The sequence below is a fragment of the Pteronotus mesoamericanus genome, unplaced genomic scaffold, assembly GCF_021234165.1.
Source record: "Pteronotus mesoamericanus isolate MK-2021 breed Mesoamerican mustached bat unplaced genomic scaffold, CSHL_Meso_final contig_78, whole genome shotgun sequence".
Lineage (NCBI taxonomy): Eukaryota > Metazoa > Chordata > Mammalia > Chiroptera > Mormoopidae > Pteronotus > Pteronotus mesoamericanus.
Genome location: NW_026555258.1, coordinates 9,889,364 through 9,907,797, shown reverse-complemented (window position 1 = coordinate 9,907,797; position 18,434 = coordinate 9,889,364). Strand labels below are relative to the sequence as shown.

Here is an 18,434-nt window from a genome sequence, read left to right as displayed (position 1 = left end):
GTTTACCCATTTTTATTGCTTGTGAAACATTGCCAAACAGCCATCTAGAAATATTGATCCAGTTTATACATTTATCAGTGGTATATGAGAATATATGTTTCTCTACCCTCAAAAGCATTTAGGTTTTTCATGGTAGTAGAATTGTAGTTGTATGTGGATATTAGTAAGTTAATGTTTTAATATTCCAATCATCTGCATATGTGTTTCTTCTCTGAGTATTTAAGGATTTCATGGACTCACGAACTGTAATGTTACTTATATTTATTAATGTGAATTTATAATAAAATTTGTTTAGCACTCATTTCTGTATGCTTCTTAATCAGTAGTCAGTCCCCCAACTAAAGTTGTGCTTTGTTCTGATATATTTTAATTCTATAAAGATATGAGAAAACCAGTTTCTCTTGCCACATATTCTCCAAATTTTTAGTCGAAGTGCCTTTGAACCTGGATTAGATCCCCCTCTAAGTATGTCCATTATGCACAGGGGCTCCTGGGCTTTCCCCATCAATGGCCATGCCTAGTGTTGAAATTGCATAGTTTTTTTTTAGCCCTTTTATATTTGTGTTCTCAGTGCTCAGAAAGAGCCTGGAATGTTGTAGATACCACATAAAAATTGGTTGAATGAATGACATACTTTTGATTTTTTCAGTAAATAGCATTTTAAAAATTTTATTAATGATCTTTTTTTCTTAAGTATTAACATTCTGTACAATCTCTCTCCCTTTATATGCTGTGAATCGAAAGAGCATGTTTTACACTGACAAATACATCAGCCTTTTTGTTTGTTTGTTTGTTTGTTTGTTTTTTAAGTAATAAAGGAGATTAGGTCATTCTTTTAGGAGATGAGAAGCACAGCTTTAATCATGAATTTTGGTAGTCTAGTTTACCCATTATTCTAGTCTTTATTTAGTTACAGAGTATGTAAGAAGTGTGTACTTACTGATACTATATATGCCTTTCTGATTGCCTCCCTAAAACATGGGGATTATGTAGTTTTTAATACCATGGAATTATGTAATCGGTAACTTCAGGAATCCACATATGACTTAATTATCAAGTCTTAAGAGCCTTGGATGGTGTGGCTCAGTGGATTGAGTGCCACGCTGTGAACCAAAGAGTCACGTGGGTTGCGGGCCAGGTTCCCAGTGGGGGCCTTGCAAGAGGCAACCACATACTGATGTTTCTTTCCCTCTCTTTCTCCCTCCCTTCCTCTCTTTCTCCCTCCCTTCCCCTCTCTAAAAATAAATAAATAAATAAAATCTTTTTTAAAAAAGACTTAATAAGATTAATATGGTTAGCATCCCACAAAAGGCTTATATGAACTTCTTGCCAGAAAGATGAGTCTCAAATCATACAGTGAAAATAGTCCATAATCCTTCTAATCTTTATCTTTTGTCTTTCTGGACAGACTCTTAGATCCTCAGACAAATGGTGAAATAGCAAACTACCCTATCTACAAAATCCTCTTCTGTGTCAGAGGGCATGATGGAACTCCTGAGAGTGACTGTTTTGCTTTCACTGAAAGTCATTTCAATGCAGAGCTCTTCAGGATACATGTCTTCCGTTGTGAAATACAAGAAGCTGTAAGTCCTTGAGAGAATACTGTCTGCACATGAAATTTCACATGTGTTGAAATTATCGCTGTCTTTATTATGGTCACTTAAAGCAAAATGAAATTCCATGCAAGTGTTTTACTTATTCCAGCCCGATGGACTGAAATATAAATGAACTAAAAGTTTGCTTAACCAAAACCTGGTTGCTAAAAGTATCAGAGGAGACCAGTTGGCAGCTTCTTGACTGAGTTAGAGAGGCATTGATTCCAGCAATGACACATTTGCAAAGTATTCTCTTAGAGCTAAAATTTTGGAATTATGTTTATTGTAATAAATGTATTCAGATAGTTTTTAACAATTTAGGAAATAATTTTTCAGTTGGATTTTTAGTGTTTATAGCCATTTTCTTTTTTAAAACTCCTTTATTGGCCATTTAATATTGCCTCCTTTTAGGCATAACAAATTAGATAGTTAACCAAAAGAAATCAATAGGAAATCTAAATAACAAAAGTGTCCAACTCATAGAAACAGTAGAAGAGTGATTGCTAGGGGCTGGGGAAAATAGGGAGAGGTTGGTAAATGAGTACAAACTTTCATCTATAAGGTGACTATAGTTGATAACACTGTATTATACAATTAAAATTTGTTAAGAGAGTAGAACTTAAATGTTCTCACCAAGGGGGAAAAATGATAATGTGAGGTGATGGATATTTTAACTCATCGATGGAGGGGAATCCTTTTACAATGTATACATATATCAAATTACCGCTACATACGCTTTAAATATCTTACAATTTTATGTCAATTGTATCTCAAAGCCAAAATAAAAGAACTTAAAAAAGAAATCAGTTGGGAAAAAGAAAGGAATTACTACCCCCAACCAAGTAGGTAACATTCAGCCTCAATAAAAGTATTTTATTTCCTGCGATAACAGCCTGTTCCCTAAACTGTCTGGTTGCAGGTAAGCCGGATCCTTTACAGTTTCGCCACTGCTTTCCGCCGTTCTGCCAAGCAGACCCCGCTTTCAGCTACTGCTGCACCCCAGACTCCTGACAGTGACATCTTTACCTTCTCTGTGTCTTTAGAAATAAAAGAAGATGATGGTAAAGGTTATTTTAGGTAGGGCATCTTAATTTTATTTATTTATTTTTTGAGTTTGTATTACCATGCTATATTATTTGTGGTTCAAGGGAAACTCCAGGTCCGATTATATAACTTTCATACTATAAAATGATTGCTTTTATAGGCGGAGTTTGTTTTGTTTTGTTTTTTAATGTGAGAAAGTAAAAGAAATAGGCAAATTTACAGGGGCAGCATTTCAACAATTAAAAATGTATGTGGGAAAATTTCACATTATGTTCTTTTAGTCAGACTCAATGCAGTCAGTCAGCTGGAAGCTGATGTGGAAAAAAATGAAAGAAGTTAAGTCACCTGTACTTGTAGTTGTATTTGTTTTGCTGAAGGTTTTTGGTTGGTCGGTTTATTTATTTAGTTTTTAAACAATCTAAAGATCTTAAGGCTATTGAAATCAAGTTTTACCACTAAAGTTTATCTGAACAGTTCACGTTAGAAGGAGAGAAATTTGATTTGTGTCTGAAATCCAACCTTGCATATAAGGTCAGAAAAAAATGGTTTGTGGTTTTAAAGTAAAATGATACTTTTTGGAGTAGGGAAAGAACCCTGGAATAGAAATAAAAACTTAGGTTTAGTTTAGTTATTGCTACTATTAACAGTGTAACCTTTTCTAAGTTTCTTTACATTTCCAGGTGGTAGTTCTTATCAAATGAGGTGGGTGGACTGAGATCTTTTCTAACTTTGAAATACTATGATGATTGGGTTTTCCCCCTCCATGGTCCATATCACAAAATGGGGGCTTCTTGGGATTATAATTGATAGTTGCTCATAGGAGTCTCTTTTCTATACAACTACTTCATAAAATGGACATGTGAAATTACATAAAAATATTTCTAATGTTTTGCATTTAAATCAGAAGGCACAAGGGCACTAATTCTTTTGGAAAACTGGTAATTCTTTACTAGTCTCCCTTCAAAGATTTTGGAATTGTCATGCCATCTTGTGGCCAATTTAGTGTATAATACAGCTTCAACTTTGATTTGTGCACTAAAGTGTACGAAGACATGGTGCTCTGTGCTTTCTCTTTAGCGTTATGTCTATTCTCAGAGCAAAACTGTGGCGTGGTGCTTCCTACAGTATGTATTCTTGCCCTGTAAACTTTGTAGTATTTTTTTTTCCTTTTTAAGAAGCAAAACAGTTTTCTTACTACTTTGTTTTCCTTTATTGAAGATATTTATGTAGATTCTTTTGTAGTTTCCACTTACGAACAAGAAAGATTTCTAAGATAACTCAGAAAAGGTGCACTAGAATAACTTCCTTCTGCAATCAGGCATAATCAAGGTAGAATGATCACAATTATAGCACCCCTATTATATTCACCCCTGTGCCACAGAGACACTATACAGAAAACCCCTGCATGGTCAGATTTGCTTGTCACATTTGTTAGGCTTTTGCTCTCTTTCTGTTGCATGGTTTTACCAGATTTATAGTTTATAGCAGAAAATAGTGTTGTGTAACATAATAGTGAGGAAATCACGTGGTTTTACCATTACATGAATATAGGGCAGAGTGCTGTGGCAAAGATTAATGCTCTTTTTTCCATTCCTGAAAAAGTATAATTCTCACATAATTAAAATCAGAAACCTGCCTTTCACTTTAACCCTTATGAAGGCGGAGCATTTTCATTTATACCATTCAAAGAACTTTTTTGTCTTATTTAATCTTACCCTGTTTGATAGGCTGGGCTGTTTAATATATTTTTAAAAACCCCAGAGAAGTTAAGCCTGGACCTCAGTTTCTTAATTCATACAATAGGAATTAAATGTAGAATTACCTGATTGAATCCATTGATACAATGACAAGACCAAAAATATAATCTAGATCCTCTGAGATCAGTGAGTAAACTTCTACTGCTTACACTGCACACTCTGCTTCCTTTTAATGTGATTTTTCCTTGCCCTTCAGACTCAGGTCTTCAGAAACAACTGTATTTCCATTGTTGATATTTTATATGTAGCTGAGAGATGAGATTACAATTGACCCTTGAACTACATGGGTTTGAACAGTGCAGATATTTTTCAATAAACATAACAGCCCACAATCTATCACCAAGTTTTGTATCCATTGGCACAACAACTATGAATCAAAAACAGTATTTTCAGTCCATATTTGGAAATCTTCATATGTAGATGGTCAACTCAAGTTGTACATGTATTTCCCACTGGGGGGCAATTGTTTGGTACCGCTAACCCCCATGTTAGTCAAGAGTCAACTGAATATTTATGTATGTTTCAGCATCCACTGAACATAGAAAACTAGTGTACCAATTATCAGTTGAAAATTGAGACCTATGTATATTGTTATAGATGAAAATTCTGTCAGGCACAAATATTAGTTTGGTATGCAGAAATTTTTCTTTGTACACGTTTGTCATCTCTAGACTTTGACAAGATTCTTTGATTTTTTTAAATCTCAGTGCTGTAAAATATTTTCAAAATGGTTACTCTATAAATGTAGAGGAGCGTCAAACTAATTTTATTTCTTCAGAGCCGCTTTTTAGTTTGAGTAGGTACTCAGAGTGCTCATGTATGTAGCCTTTTATAGTATCACTTAATGGTTCTGTTGCTATTATTTTGAAGTTGCATAGTAATAAGCACAATTTAGATTTACTGCATATTGGCTGATTGCCATAGACAGATGTTTACCTCTGAGAACAAATGAGCTAGAAAAAGTGTGTGGGAGATTAGGGGATTATTTTGGTAGAATGTCATTTTAAGAATATTTACAGCTTTCTCCTTAGGCTGATTTAAACTATCTCATTAATACTGTTTTTAGAGTTACAGGAATGCCTCAGAGATATGCAGGTTCCATTCTAGAACATTGCAGCAAAGTGAATTTTGCAATAAAAGCCACGTAATTTTTTTGGTTTACCAGTGCATGTAGAAGTTATGTTTACATTGTATGTAGTCAATGTGTACAATACCGTTATGTCTAAAAAAAAAAAAACCTGTGTACCTTAATTTAAAAATACTTTATTGTATAAAATGTCAACTATCATCTGAGCTATGCCATTATCCTTTTGCTGGTGGAGGGTCTCGTCTTGATATTGATGGCTACCGACTGATCAGGGTGGTGATTGCTGAAGGCTGAGGTGACTGTAGCAATTTCTTAAAATGAGACAACCATGAAGTCTGTTGCATCAATTCACTCTTTTCATAAATAATTTCTCTGTAGCATGTGATGCTGTTTGATAGCATTTTACTCACAGTATGAACTACTTTCAAAATTGGAGTTAGTTTGCTTTCAAATCCTACCACTGCTTTTACCATAAGTTTATGTAATATTTTATATCCTTTGTTGTCATTTCAACAGTCTTCACAGCATTTTCACCAGGAGTAGATTCCATCTCAAGAAACTACTTCCTTTGCTAATCTATAAGAAGCAGTTCCTTACTGATTAAAGTTTTATCATGGGATTGCAGCAATTCAGTCTCACCTTCAGGCTCCACTTCTAATTTGAATTCTTGTATTATTTCTACCACATCTGCAGTTACCTTCTCTACTAAAGTCTTGAAACCGTCAAAGTCATCCAGGAAGGTTGGAATTAACCTTGCAAACATTAATATTTTGACCTCTCCCTTCTTAATGAATCTGGAATGGTTAATTCTTTCCAGACGATATTCAGTTTACTTTGCTCAGATCCATCAGATTAGTCACTATCCATGGCAAATATAGTCTTACAAAGTGTGTTTCTTAAATTGTAAGACTTACACATTAAAATTACTCCTTGATCCATGGGCTGCAGAATGGATGTTGTGTTTGTAGTCGTGAAAACAACATTAATCTCATTGTATATCTCCATCACAGCTCTTGGGTGACCAGGTGCATTGTCAGTGAGCAGTAATATTTTGAAAGGAATCTTTTTTGTGTGCGTCGGAGTTCTCAACAGTGGGCTTAAAATAATTCAGTGAACCGTGGTATAAACAGATGTGCTGTTACTTAGGCTTTATTGCTCTATTTATAGAGCACAGGTAGAGTAGATTAAGCATAGTTCTTAAGGGCCTTCAGGTTTCTGGAATGGAAATGAGCATTGGCTTCAGCCAGAAGTCACCATCTGTATTAGTCCTTTGAAGCATCGAAGCCAGGCATTGATTTCTCCTCTTTAGCAGTGAAAGCCCTAGATGGCACCTTCTTTCAATGTAAAGCTGTTTCATCTACATTGAAAAACTATTGTTCAGTAGAGCTGTCCTCATTACTTATCTTAGCTAGACCTTCTGGATAACTTACTGAAGCTTCCACATCAGCACTTGGCTGCCTCATCTTGCACTTTTGTCATGGACATGGCTTCTTTCCTTAAGCCTCACAAACCAGCCTCTGCTAGCTTCAGACTTCTGCAGCTTTCTCACCTCTGTTATCCTTCCTAGGTTCGTGCAGGGTTAAGGTCTTGCTCGGGATTAGGCTTTGGTTTAAGGGAATGTTTAGGTCCTTAAGCTGTTTCCATATCAGCAATAAGGCTGTTTCGCTTTATCATTCACCTGTTTACCGAAGTAGCATTTTTAATTTCCTTCAGGAAGTTTTCCTTTACATTCACAACTTGGCTAACTGTTAGGTGCAAGAGGCCTGGCTTTTAGCCTACCTTGGCTTTCAGCGTGCCTTCTTCACTAAGCTTAATCATTTATAGCTTTTGATTTAAAGAGAGAGATTCTTTTACTTAAACACTTAGAGACCATTGTAGGGTTGTTAATTGGGCTAGTCTCAAAACTGTGTTTCTTAGGAAAGAGAGAGTCCTAAGGAGAGGGAGAGAGTTAGAAAATGAGGCATGCCTGTATTATACAGGTTTACAATCAGGATGTCACTGCTTAGGGAAGTGATAGTCAACAGCTTCCTGTTGGCCATATCTTCTTCATCTCTGATTGAAAAAAAAAATTATTTTTAGAGAGGAAGAGAAGAAGAAAGAGAGGGAGAGAAACATCAGTGTATGGTTGCTTCTCACATGCCCCCTCCTGGGAACCTGGCCCTCAACCCACGCATGTGTCCTGACTAGGAATCAAACCAGTGACCCTTTGGTTTGCCGGCTGGCACTCAATCCATTAAGCCATACCAGCTAGGGTCATCTCTGTTTTTGAAGGTATCTTAAGAATTTCAAAGTACCTGTGATGAAGTATCTTTTCTTATATGTTTAAACAAATAAGACAATAATAACCTGTCAAAACTAGTGACTAAAGAGAAAGGAAACTAACATTTTTTTGAGCAGACATGCTGGATGCTAGGTGCTTTACAAATATCTAACTTTTACAGGAACAAAAAAGCCACATTTTAGGGGACAGTAGAGTGGTTTTACTAGCTTTTACAAATGGTTTAGTGGATTACATATAATAGCGATGATATTTTCACATCAAGAGAGAGGTGATAATTTAAAAAAAAATTCTTTTTTTTTTATTTCTGTTAAAATTTGAAAACCACACCTGATTTTCATAACATAACAAAAATTGTTCTAATACATGTCACAAGGCAATACTTTGCAAAATTAATGAAACATGTTGTTCTACAGTGCAGTTCCTAAAGATAAAGACAGACAGTGCTTTAAACTACGCCAAGGAATTGATAAGAAGATTGTCATCTATGTACAACAAACAACTAATAAAGAACTTGCCATTGAAAGGTAAACATTTTTTGTAAGTTTAGCTTAAATATAAATTTTAGGTTTTATCAATCTGATGGCGTAATATACTATATTCAAAAATGTATTTACAAATATTTAGTTCCCTTGGAAATTCTTTTGGTTATTCAAGTGGCCACTTTGCACTAACTCCCATAAATCTTCCATAAACTTCCATGAATATGCTGACTTCATGTGATAATAAAAGGCAAATAAAGAATTTGTTACCTCTGTTTGCCTTTTATTATGTTATATGTTAATATTTATTAAAGAAGTAAGGATTATTTTGGCAGTACTAATTTATTGATAATTTTAATGTATCCATTTTTCCTTCAGTAAAAATTTTTTTAAGTGATCTAATTTAAACATCTTTTTTATGTTCTTTTTTCCAAATTTATGTCAGTTCTTTTTTTGCAGGTGTTTTGGTCTTCTTCTTAGCCCTGGAAGAGGTGTACGGAACAGTGACATGCACTTGTTAGATTTGGTAGGGATTTTTTTTCCTTTTTTTAAACTATACACCATTTTCTCATTAAATGTTGTTTCACTTTATCTCATCTGAACCTAAAATTAAAGCACATTTATGAAAGTTTTTGTAAGTGATAAAGCAATAATAAAAGTAAGGGGATTTATATCCGAGTTGATATTTACTACCTTCTTGATTATGTAATAGTGAATAATTCTTGCTTATCATGTAGGGTTGGAGAGGGGAACAAAAGAGAAAAGTTGCGAGAGAATCGTTTGAGAACTATCATGAACTTCATAAAAGTAGGCAGTATCATTTCTATTACACGAAAATATTTTTAAAACTAAAACTTATGTAGTAATTAGTCACTTCACAGAAGAATTCAGCATAGGTTTAGGAAGTAAATTTCTCTAATGTTTATACAGGTTGATATGATTTACAAGCATTTACTTTATGTGTAAGTTTTTAGAAATAATTACATAAATAATTGGCACACCTTTAATTTTAGTTGAAAGGATTCAGATACACTCCCACCCTTAAAAAATAATCGGGTTCTCTTTCATATTTTTACATTTTTGCAACTCCTAATTTTAAAGACAGCAAAGTGGGGTTGAGCTGTTGTCCCTTTACTTTGGCATTAATGTTTGTTTTACTCTTTTCTTTAGGAATCTATGGGCAAAAGTTCAGATGGAAAGTCTTATGTTATCACTGGGAGCTGGAATCCAAAATCTCCACATTTTCAAGTTGTAAATGAAGAAACTCCTAAAGGTAATGCAGGTTGCTGACATCATAACAGAAATTAGTCCCAACAAGCTACTGAAACCTTCGGACCACTTATTTGACCAGCATCCAGTGCTTACCTAATTCTAGTGAATCAGAGAATTTTAATAGTTCTTTGAGTTTATTATTAAATTTGACCTGTACACAAAGTATCATTTTTTTCCACTTATTTTTTCCTTCCTGCTTCCTTTTCTACTTATGTACTTATTTATTCAGACTTCTAAATTTTATTTACTTTTTGTGGAGAGATAATATATGCACATGGTTAAAAATTCAGAGGATATATAAAGAAAAGCAATAATTTCCCACAGTCCCCAGGGCCCCACTCCACAGGGCGCCACTGCGACCAGTTTCTTGTGCAGCTTTTTAAATATTCTATGCATAAATAACCTTTTTCAAGCTATTTCATACTCCCCCAAATGTCTTTTAATGGCTGTATAATATTTTATCCTGAAAATGTAACATTATTTGCTTAACTAGTGCCTCTTATTGAGCATTTATTTTTCCCCTTCATTTTTTCTTGTTATTCATAGCATTATGGATAAACAAATAAAGGATATAAACAGTTACTGTTGTTAACCAAGATTTAAAAAATTGAGAACTCCCAGTGTTGGTGAGAATGATATAAAGAAGCCATATGTCACTATTGTAAAACAGTTTGAAAGTACATTTCATGAGCTATAAAGTGTATGCTGTTCTCACTAATTCCATTTCAAAGAATCTACTTAAGAAAGGAATTCTCAATGTGGAAAATAAATTTCCAGAACAGCGATTTACCTGATTATTTTAGATTCTTTGTTAATGGATTACTTCAAGATATCTTACAAGTTTATCATAAAATTACTTTTACGTTAATCATATGAGCGAATGTATTTCCATTTTTTTAATTTGCTTCTCCCCTCTCTCTCTCTAGATAAAGTGCTGTTTATGACCACAGCTGTTGATTTGGTAATAACAGAAGTGCAAGAGCCTGTTCGATTTCTCCTAGAGACAAAAGTCCGAGTTTGCTCACCTAATGAAAGGTTATTCTGGCCCTTCAGCAAACGTAGTACTACTGAAAATTTCTTTTTGAAACTTAAACAGGTACCAAACTTTTCTGTAAATATTGGAGTGGAGGAGGGGATAAGAAAAGAGAAACCAGTTCTGAGTCTGATTGATCACTAATCTAAGCTATCAATTAGATGATGTGTATTTTAAATGTATTAAGATGAAAAATTGTATATTTTTACCCTTTTATCAGTTTTTTTGCTCTTCACTTATTCCTCAAGAGCCAAGTTTCCATCTGATCTTACTTGCCTTCTACCTGTAGAAATTCTCTTAGCTTTTCTTTTAGTGTAGATCTACTGAAGACGTAACTCCTAGACTTAGACATCTGAAATGTCTTTATTTCACTTTTCATTCCAGTTCTACATTTTCACTGGATATAGAATGCTGGGTTGAAAGTTGTTTTCTCAGCACTTTAAAGATCTTATCCCACAGTCTTCTGTTTCCCTTGTTTTTGATGAGAAGTCAGCATACATTTATATTGTTCCTGTGTATGCTGCTTTTAAGATTACTTTTTTATCTTTGGTTTTCAGGCATTTAACTATGATGTGACTAGGTGTGGTTTTTTTCATGTTTGTCTTGCTTCAGATTTTGCTGGGCTTCTTGAAATTTTAAATTTATGTTTTTGGTCTTTTTTTTTTTTTTTAACAGTTTTGGGGAAAATCTGGCCCCTTACTGCTTTCAAACTTTTTCTTGTACCCTCTCTCTTTCCTCTCCTTACGGGCTTTCAGTTACACATATTTTAGACATTTTGGTATTATCCTGCAGATCCCTAAGGCTGTATTTTTTCAAAGCATGTGTTTTTTTCTTAAGACAGGATATCTGTCTTAAAGTTCACTTGACTCTTTCTTTTGTCATCGTAATCTGCTCTTAAATCCATTCATTGAATTTTTTTATTTCAGATTTTATATTTTTCTGAAATTTCCATTTTTTAATAGGTTCTGTTTTGTTATGAATTCCCTCTTTTATTTTCAACAAATTTTATTTTACATCCTTGGGTAAAATTATAATATATGTAACTATTTTTAAAGTTCTTGACTGCTAATTCTAAATTGTGGTGAGTCGCATTTTCCTGTTTCTTTCTCTGTCTAGTAATTTGAGATTATGTATTAGACATTTTTAATGATAGATTATACAGATTCTGTTACAGTGTTTTGAATATGTTTTTTTTTTAATCTCTCTGTTAATTTGATCAGCATTAAACTCCATACTCTTCTTGCGATGGGGAGCAGATGAAATGTTTCCTTCATTTAGCTTTTCTTGGCCCAAGTTGCCTGAATTCTGGTTTTTTTCCTTTCCTTTTTTTTTTTTTTTTTTTTTTTTTTTTTTTTTTGCTATCTTTTGTATCAAAATGCCTTGAAAGAAATCAAGTTTACAGTGACCTAAATTGGTAAATCCAGTGGTCAGTCTGGGTCTTTATCTTACTTGACCTGTCAGTAGCATTTGATATCAGTGATCGCTCTCTCCTTAAATACGCTTCTTTCATTTAGCTTTCAGGACATCTCAAATTTACCATATCTAAAAAAGTTTTATAATCTCATCTCCCACCTTTAAAATGCTCTACGTTTGTGTCTTTACTATCTCAGTACATGGGTACACTCTCCTAATAGTTGCTTAGACCAAAAATTTTGCTCTCCCCCCCGCCACCTCATTACCTATTGTCAGGAAGTTGTTTACTTTCAAAACATCTGTAGAATTTGACCACTTTTTACCACCTAGATTATGTTAACATCATATGAATCAATGTTTTTCTCTTGATTAATTGCAGTAGCCTTTTCACTCATCCGCCTGCTTTTATTTTTGTCCTTTCTTGATATATTTTCAGCAGAGTAGCCTAAGGTCAGATTACATAATTTTTCTGCTTAAATCCTTGTAACTCTATTGTACTTCTTAAAAGCCAAAGACCTTACAGTGGCTTATAAAACCCTACCTGATCTGCTGCCTCTTTCATTTTAAATTAAGTACCCTCCTACTGCTCATCCTTCTTGTTTCCTTCCTCCTACCTATGCTCTTAGGGCCTTTGCTGTGAACTGTTTCTTCTGCCGAGAATACTCTTTCCTTGAATCATGCTTGCTAGTATTCATCTCCTTCAAACCCTAATCTTCTTTAAGTCTTTGCTCAGACTGACTTACTAGAAACTCATAAACCCCCCCCCCCCCCATCTAACAGTGTAATTTGCCAGCCCTTTCTCTGGTACTGCCAGTTCCCCCTCCAACTGAAACATTTTTTATTTTTTTACAAGGCTTTTTCCTTTCAGTTTACTACATAATATACATAGTTTTATTTTGTTAATCTGTGTCCCATATATTGAAAACTCTAAGGCAGTATTCCTAGCCTGTCTTGTTCACTAATTTATCCCAAGCATGTAGAACATAGTTCTCAATATTTGTTGAATTTATATTATTTACATAAAATTTACAGAATTACAGTGTTGTATGTGGATTTAGTTGAATATACTTTTCTATAATAATAACTATTTTGGTTTCAGTGTATTCATGGTAACCCTTTTGGTTATAGTTTGGAAAAGGTAGCAGATACAACAGGAATAGAATCCTTTTTCAGTGTTGTCTTAAGAGATAGAAGGTCACCTCGATTTCATTACCATTCTGCCACTTCTTTACTATGGGAGGAGCAAAGGATTAGCATAGGGTTATATCATCTAGAACCTGGCTTTGGAGTCATATCTTACCATGGACTAGCTTTATGACATTGAGCAAGTCCTTCAACTCTCTGAGCCTCAGTTTACTCAGCTATAATATGGCAGTGATAGAATTTTCCTCATGGCTTTACTGTAACATTAAGTGAGAAACTGTACAACACATGGAGAATAGTTAGTTCCTGGCACATATTATGTTCTTCATACATTTTAGCTATTGTTATTGAGAGGGACTGTGGAATCTCAGTGGGACAAAGGAAGAACATAAAACAGTAAGTGATGGAATCAGAATAGCATTGATGAGGATCTACCCCAGGGGAAGAGTGCTTCAGAAAATGGAAAACCAATTTATAAGCATCATTTAAAAATTCAGGGCATGGTCCTGGCTGGGTGGCTTGGTTGGTTGGAGCATCATCCCATACACAAAAAGTTCACGTTGTTCAATCCCTATCAGGGCGCATACCTTGGTTGCAGGTTTGATCCCTGGTCGGGGTGTGTGTGGGTGGCACCTGATCTATATGTTTCTCTCTCACATCGATGTCTCTCTTCTCTCTCTCTCCCTCTGCTCTTTTCCTTCCTCTCCATCTCAAATCAATAAACATATCCTAAGGTGAGGATTTAAAAAGAAAGTTTAGAGCGTGAGTGAGAATAATTCTTAACAGTTTCTAGAATAAGAGATGATAAAGAGAAATTAATTGTGTAATATTTTAACATGAATTTGTACAAAAGAGGTATCTCTTTAATTAAAAAGAATATGAAGAATTATGTCTCTTTAATCGTACCTTAGTGAACATAAATAAGATTTCTCTGATCTTGCTTTTCCCTTGAGGTCTTATGTTACATGGCCTTGGATTTAAAAGTCTATATGCGTTTACAGGAATATTAGTTCTGTGGTTTAGTCTAGAATAGTATAACTAGTTGGTCTAACAAATGATTTGGCAAGGTAAACTAGCCTGAAAGATACGTATACCTGAGACAAAGCCTGATAGGCTACTCTCCAGACTCTCTGTGAAGGTTACAGCTAAACATAGGCCGAGCTGTAAGTATTTTCTTTGCAGAAAACCTGGAAGTTTATATATGGTACTGAGAGGAGGGCTGGGAATTCCTGAGATTAATCTTTTAATTTTTCTCCTTATTTAGGGAAGTTCTATGGAGCTTGGGGGTCGCTTGTGCTAAGGGGGGAAGAAGTGGGAAAGGAGAGAGAGAGAATTATGACAACTTTTTGCTATCTTAGAGAAATAGAGCACTGTTAGTCTCATCCTTTGTAACAGTAAGTGACGTTTATGTATATCTTCTTTTACATTTGTGACATTAAAAAGTAATAGCAACAGTAGAGAGGATCCTCAAAAAATTAAAAATGGAACTCCCTTATGACCCAGTGATTCACTTCTGGGTATACATCTGAATAACCCCAAAACACTAATTCAAAAGAAAATAAGCTCCTCTGTGTTTACTTCAGTGGTATTTACAATCGCCAAGATACGCAAGCAGCCCAAGTGCCTGTCAGTAGATGAGTGGCCAAAAAGCTGTGGTACATGTATACAAAGGAATACTATGGGGCATTAAAAAAGAAAATCTTATGTTTTGCCACAGAATAAATGGACCTGGAAATTATTATACTAAGTAAAATAAGCCAGTCAGAGAAAGACAGCTGTCATATGATCTCACTTGTATGTGGAATCTAAAGAACAAAATAAATGAACAAACAAAATTGAAACAGACCCTTAGAGAAAAACAAAGTGGTTGCCCTGTTTGGGGGACTGGGTAAAAGAGGTGAAGGAATTAAGAAGTACACATGGGTAGTTACGAAACAGTCACGAAAGTGTAAAGTAGGACATAGGGAAAATAGTAATACTATGGCAGCTGTGTGTGGTGTCAGGCGGGCACTGGAAACATCAGGGGACCACTTTGTAAAGTGTATGATTATCTAACCACTGTGCTGTACATACAAAACTATACAAAACAATATTGAATGTAAACTACAATTGAAAAATAAAATTAAAAGTTCTTTTAAAAAAAGAAAACAGCCCTGGCTGGTGTGGCTCAGCGGATTGAGGGCTGGCCTGCGAGCCAAAGGGTCGCCTGTTCCATTCCCAGTCAGGGCACATGCTTGGGTTGCGAGCCAGGTCCCCAGTAGCGGGTACATGAGAGGTTACCACACATTCATGTTTCTCTCCCTCTCTTTCTCCCTCCCTTCCCCTCTCTCTAAAAGTAAATAAATAAAATCTTAAAATGTTTATCTAAAAAAAAAAAAAAAAAAGGAAAACAAGTCATAGCAGCTACCATTAATTGAGGCCCTATTGTGGCCATCACTCTACTAGCCGCTTTCATTTTTTTCTGCCTTACGTAATTTTCATAGTGATCCAATAAAGATAGAGTTCTCATTTTACAGATCCTAAAGTGTAAAAATAGCAGATTTTATGCGATGTTGTGTGAAAAAGATACATAGCTAAGTTTTTTAAGAGTCTCAGTCAGGGTTCTTTCCATGGAAACATATTCCCTTTATCTTTCTCTAAAAGTATTTTTAATATTTAATTCAAATAAAGTGTAATTTAAATTTTTAATCACTTTGCAATTCTCATGAGAATAAGAACAACAGACAAAATTGTAAAAATATATATGTAGTTTCTGTTATTGCTGTAAGTATGGAAAAACAATCATAGAACTGTTTTTAAAAATATGTTTACAAATTGAATCTTTTTTCTCTTACTATATTTATCTGGTGACTCAGTAACTTCTTTTTAGCCTGGAAGCCTTCCCAATTGTGGGAATTGTTATACTAAGATGGCATCATATCAGAGAAGAAACTTAAAAATTAGTGAGGAAAAAAAGATTGCTTTCTTAGATTTGAATTTTCAGATATCATTTACTGAAAGAGGAAGAAAATGGTCCTAAAGACTCGATTTTCCAACAGGAACATAAGGTGAAGAAGAGACCAGCTAAGCACTCTTAGAACTATAGAATTATGGGACTTTTATTGCCGAAGAGACACTAAAATCTTTTATAAGATTATTATTATTTAATAAATAGTTAAGCTGAAATGGATATCTGAAAGACTAAATGATGTGGCCAGTGTCTTATAGACCAGAAATTAATATAATTATACTGGAACCCTGAGCCTCTTCTTTGTATTTGCCCTGTCTGTGTGTGTACAACCATGTGCAGACATGCACTAAACCACTCTACCTCACGAATAAACAGTATGAAAATGCTTGCTACACTAGAGCTCTTCAACTGCTAAATCAGAGCACATGTAGTATCAGTTGTTACACTATTCCCGGGAAGTGTAATCGTTTGGCAAAGGTGGTAACCACTGATTTCTCCTTGTGAAAGGAGAGTTTTCTCTTTGCATTTACCAAGCAATCTTTAGGGTGGTACTTGGGCAACTTCCACATATCCTATCTCTCAGCAACTTTCTAACTCAGGGTTTCAGCATTCATTGATGATCCTTGCCTAAATCACTTGATTCATTCACGTATTTTCATTAGTAATTTAACATTACAGGATTTTCTTTTTTTCTTTTACATTGATGTATTTTTAAATATTGGATGTCTACGTTGTAACAACAGTAATATATTTAATTTATTCTTCATCAAAGAATTTTAGAATACCTGTATTGCAGGAAACACCCTTAATATGTGGTCTTTATTTTATTGTTCCCAGCAAATGTATAACAAAATCTTTATAAATGTGTAAAATATCTGTTGAGAAAAGGTATTATTATATGGATTTATGAAATACAGATTTCAACTCTTTAAAATTCCACTGAAGACAAGCTTGTATTTTGATACAACTACTCATGGAGATAATTAAGCATCAGTCAGTAAACTTGCACTGTTTCTAAAATATATACAGTGCCACACTGCAGCTCATGTACAACTTAGGCCCCTCCCTCCTTCATTGATTTGTTGTTCCACTTATGCATTTGTTGATTGTTTCTTGTATATGCCCTGACTGGGGATCAAACCTGCAACGTTGGCAGATGGGGACAATGCTCTCATCAACTGAACTACCCAGCCAGGGCTACAAGTTTCTTTCAATTGGAAATAAAACCTGTACTTTAATATCAACATATTAAAATCAGTATGTAAACATTTGGAAAAGGATTCCAAAATATTTAGTGTATTCTGACCTTTTCTATAGATGCTTAAACAAATTTTGGGAGAAACATCTATTAATATACCCATAGTGCCTATGTATTTTTGAATGTTTTTCATTTTGCATTTATGAAGATAGAAGCATATAATATGAAATTATTCGAATCTGTATAGTTTTAATTCCCATTTGTTCATGCTCATTCAAAAAATATCAGTGTTACAGTTAACTGAATGAAGTTTTAACATTTCATAGAACTTCTTTTGTTCTTTGAACATGTTCCAGTAAGATTATAAAATCAATACTGCATTCAGAAGTTATTTAGAATAATTTTTCATTATGTTATCTTTTGACATATAATTAGGTTCACTTATTTCCATACTTTCAAAAGTCCAAATTATGATACAAAAGTCAATTATACTAAATTTTATACTATTTTATAATTTTATAAAAATTATACCTAAAATATATACGATGAAGTCTTGGTTTTATTTATGTCTCCTGCCTCCCATCCCCACTGGTAACCATGATTATTAGTTTCTGTGTTATCTTTTCAATGTTTCTTTTTGTGAAAATAATAAGATATTGATATACAGGGGTGGAACAGAAGTAGATTTATAGTTGTGAGGACATAAAGCAGTTTATCCTCCTATTATTATTTTCCATACAAACAAGTGTAAACTTACTTTTTCCCCACCCTGCATTTCAACCCCCTTCTTAAACAAAAACTAGCATATTAAATGTATTGTATTGCACCTTGCTTTTTTAATTTCCTATATCCTGAAGATCATTCTCCATCAGTTCATGGAGCTCTTCCTCATTCTTGTTTAATGGCTGCATAGTATTGTGTAGTGTGGATGACTCATGACCTTTTCAGCTAGTTCTCTATTGATGGATACTTGGATTTTTTTCTCAATCATTTGCTATCCAGGTACTGTTGCTGTATAGAACTTTGTGCATATGTTGTTTTAATTTTATGAAAGTGCATTTGAGAGTAGATTCCTATTAGAGTAGATTTCTGTTGGCACATGAGGTAATTTTGCTTATGTAATTTTCTTTTATTTGCCAAATTCCTAGGTATGAGAGTGTTTATCCACAGGCTTTTCAAGGT

General features: G+C 34.3%; 1 protein-coding gene across 3 annotated transcripts in view; it reads left to right on the top strand.

Moving 5' to 3' along the window:
* The window catches only part of RABGAP1 (RAB GTPase activating protein 1), a 143,611-nt gene that overhangs the window by 37,612 nt on the left and 87,565 nt on the right, over nucleotides 1–18,434 (top strand). For all 3 annotated transcript variants that reach the window (XM_054584410.1, XM_054584411.1, XM_054584412.1), the window contains 6 exons: nucleotides 1,409–1,583; nucleotides 2,515–2,672; nucleotides 8,178–8,288; nucleotides 8,703–8,769; nucleotides 9,414–9,516; nucleotides 10,442–10,611. In XM_054584410.1, coding sequence (XP_054440385.1) covers nucleotides 1,409–1,583; nucleotides 2,515–2,672; nucleotides 8,178–8,288; nucleotides 8,703–8,769; nucleotides 9,414–9,516; nucleotides 10,442–10,611 — 784 coding nt within the window. The remainder of the gene's footprint in view (nucleotides 1–1,408; nucleotides 1,584–2,514; nucleotides 2,673–8,177; nucleotides 8,289–8,702; nucleotides 8,770–9,413; nucleotides 9,517–10,441; nucleotides 10,612–18,434) is intronic.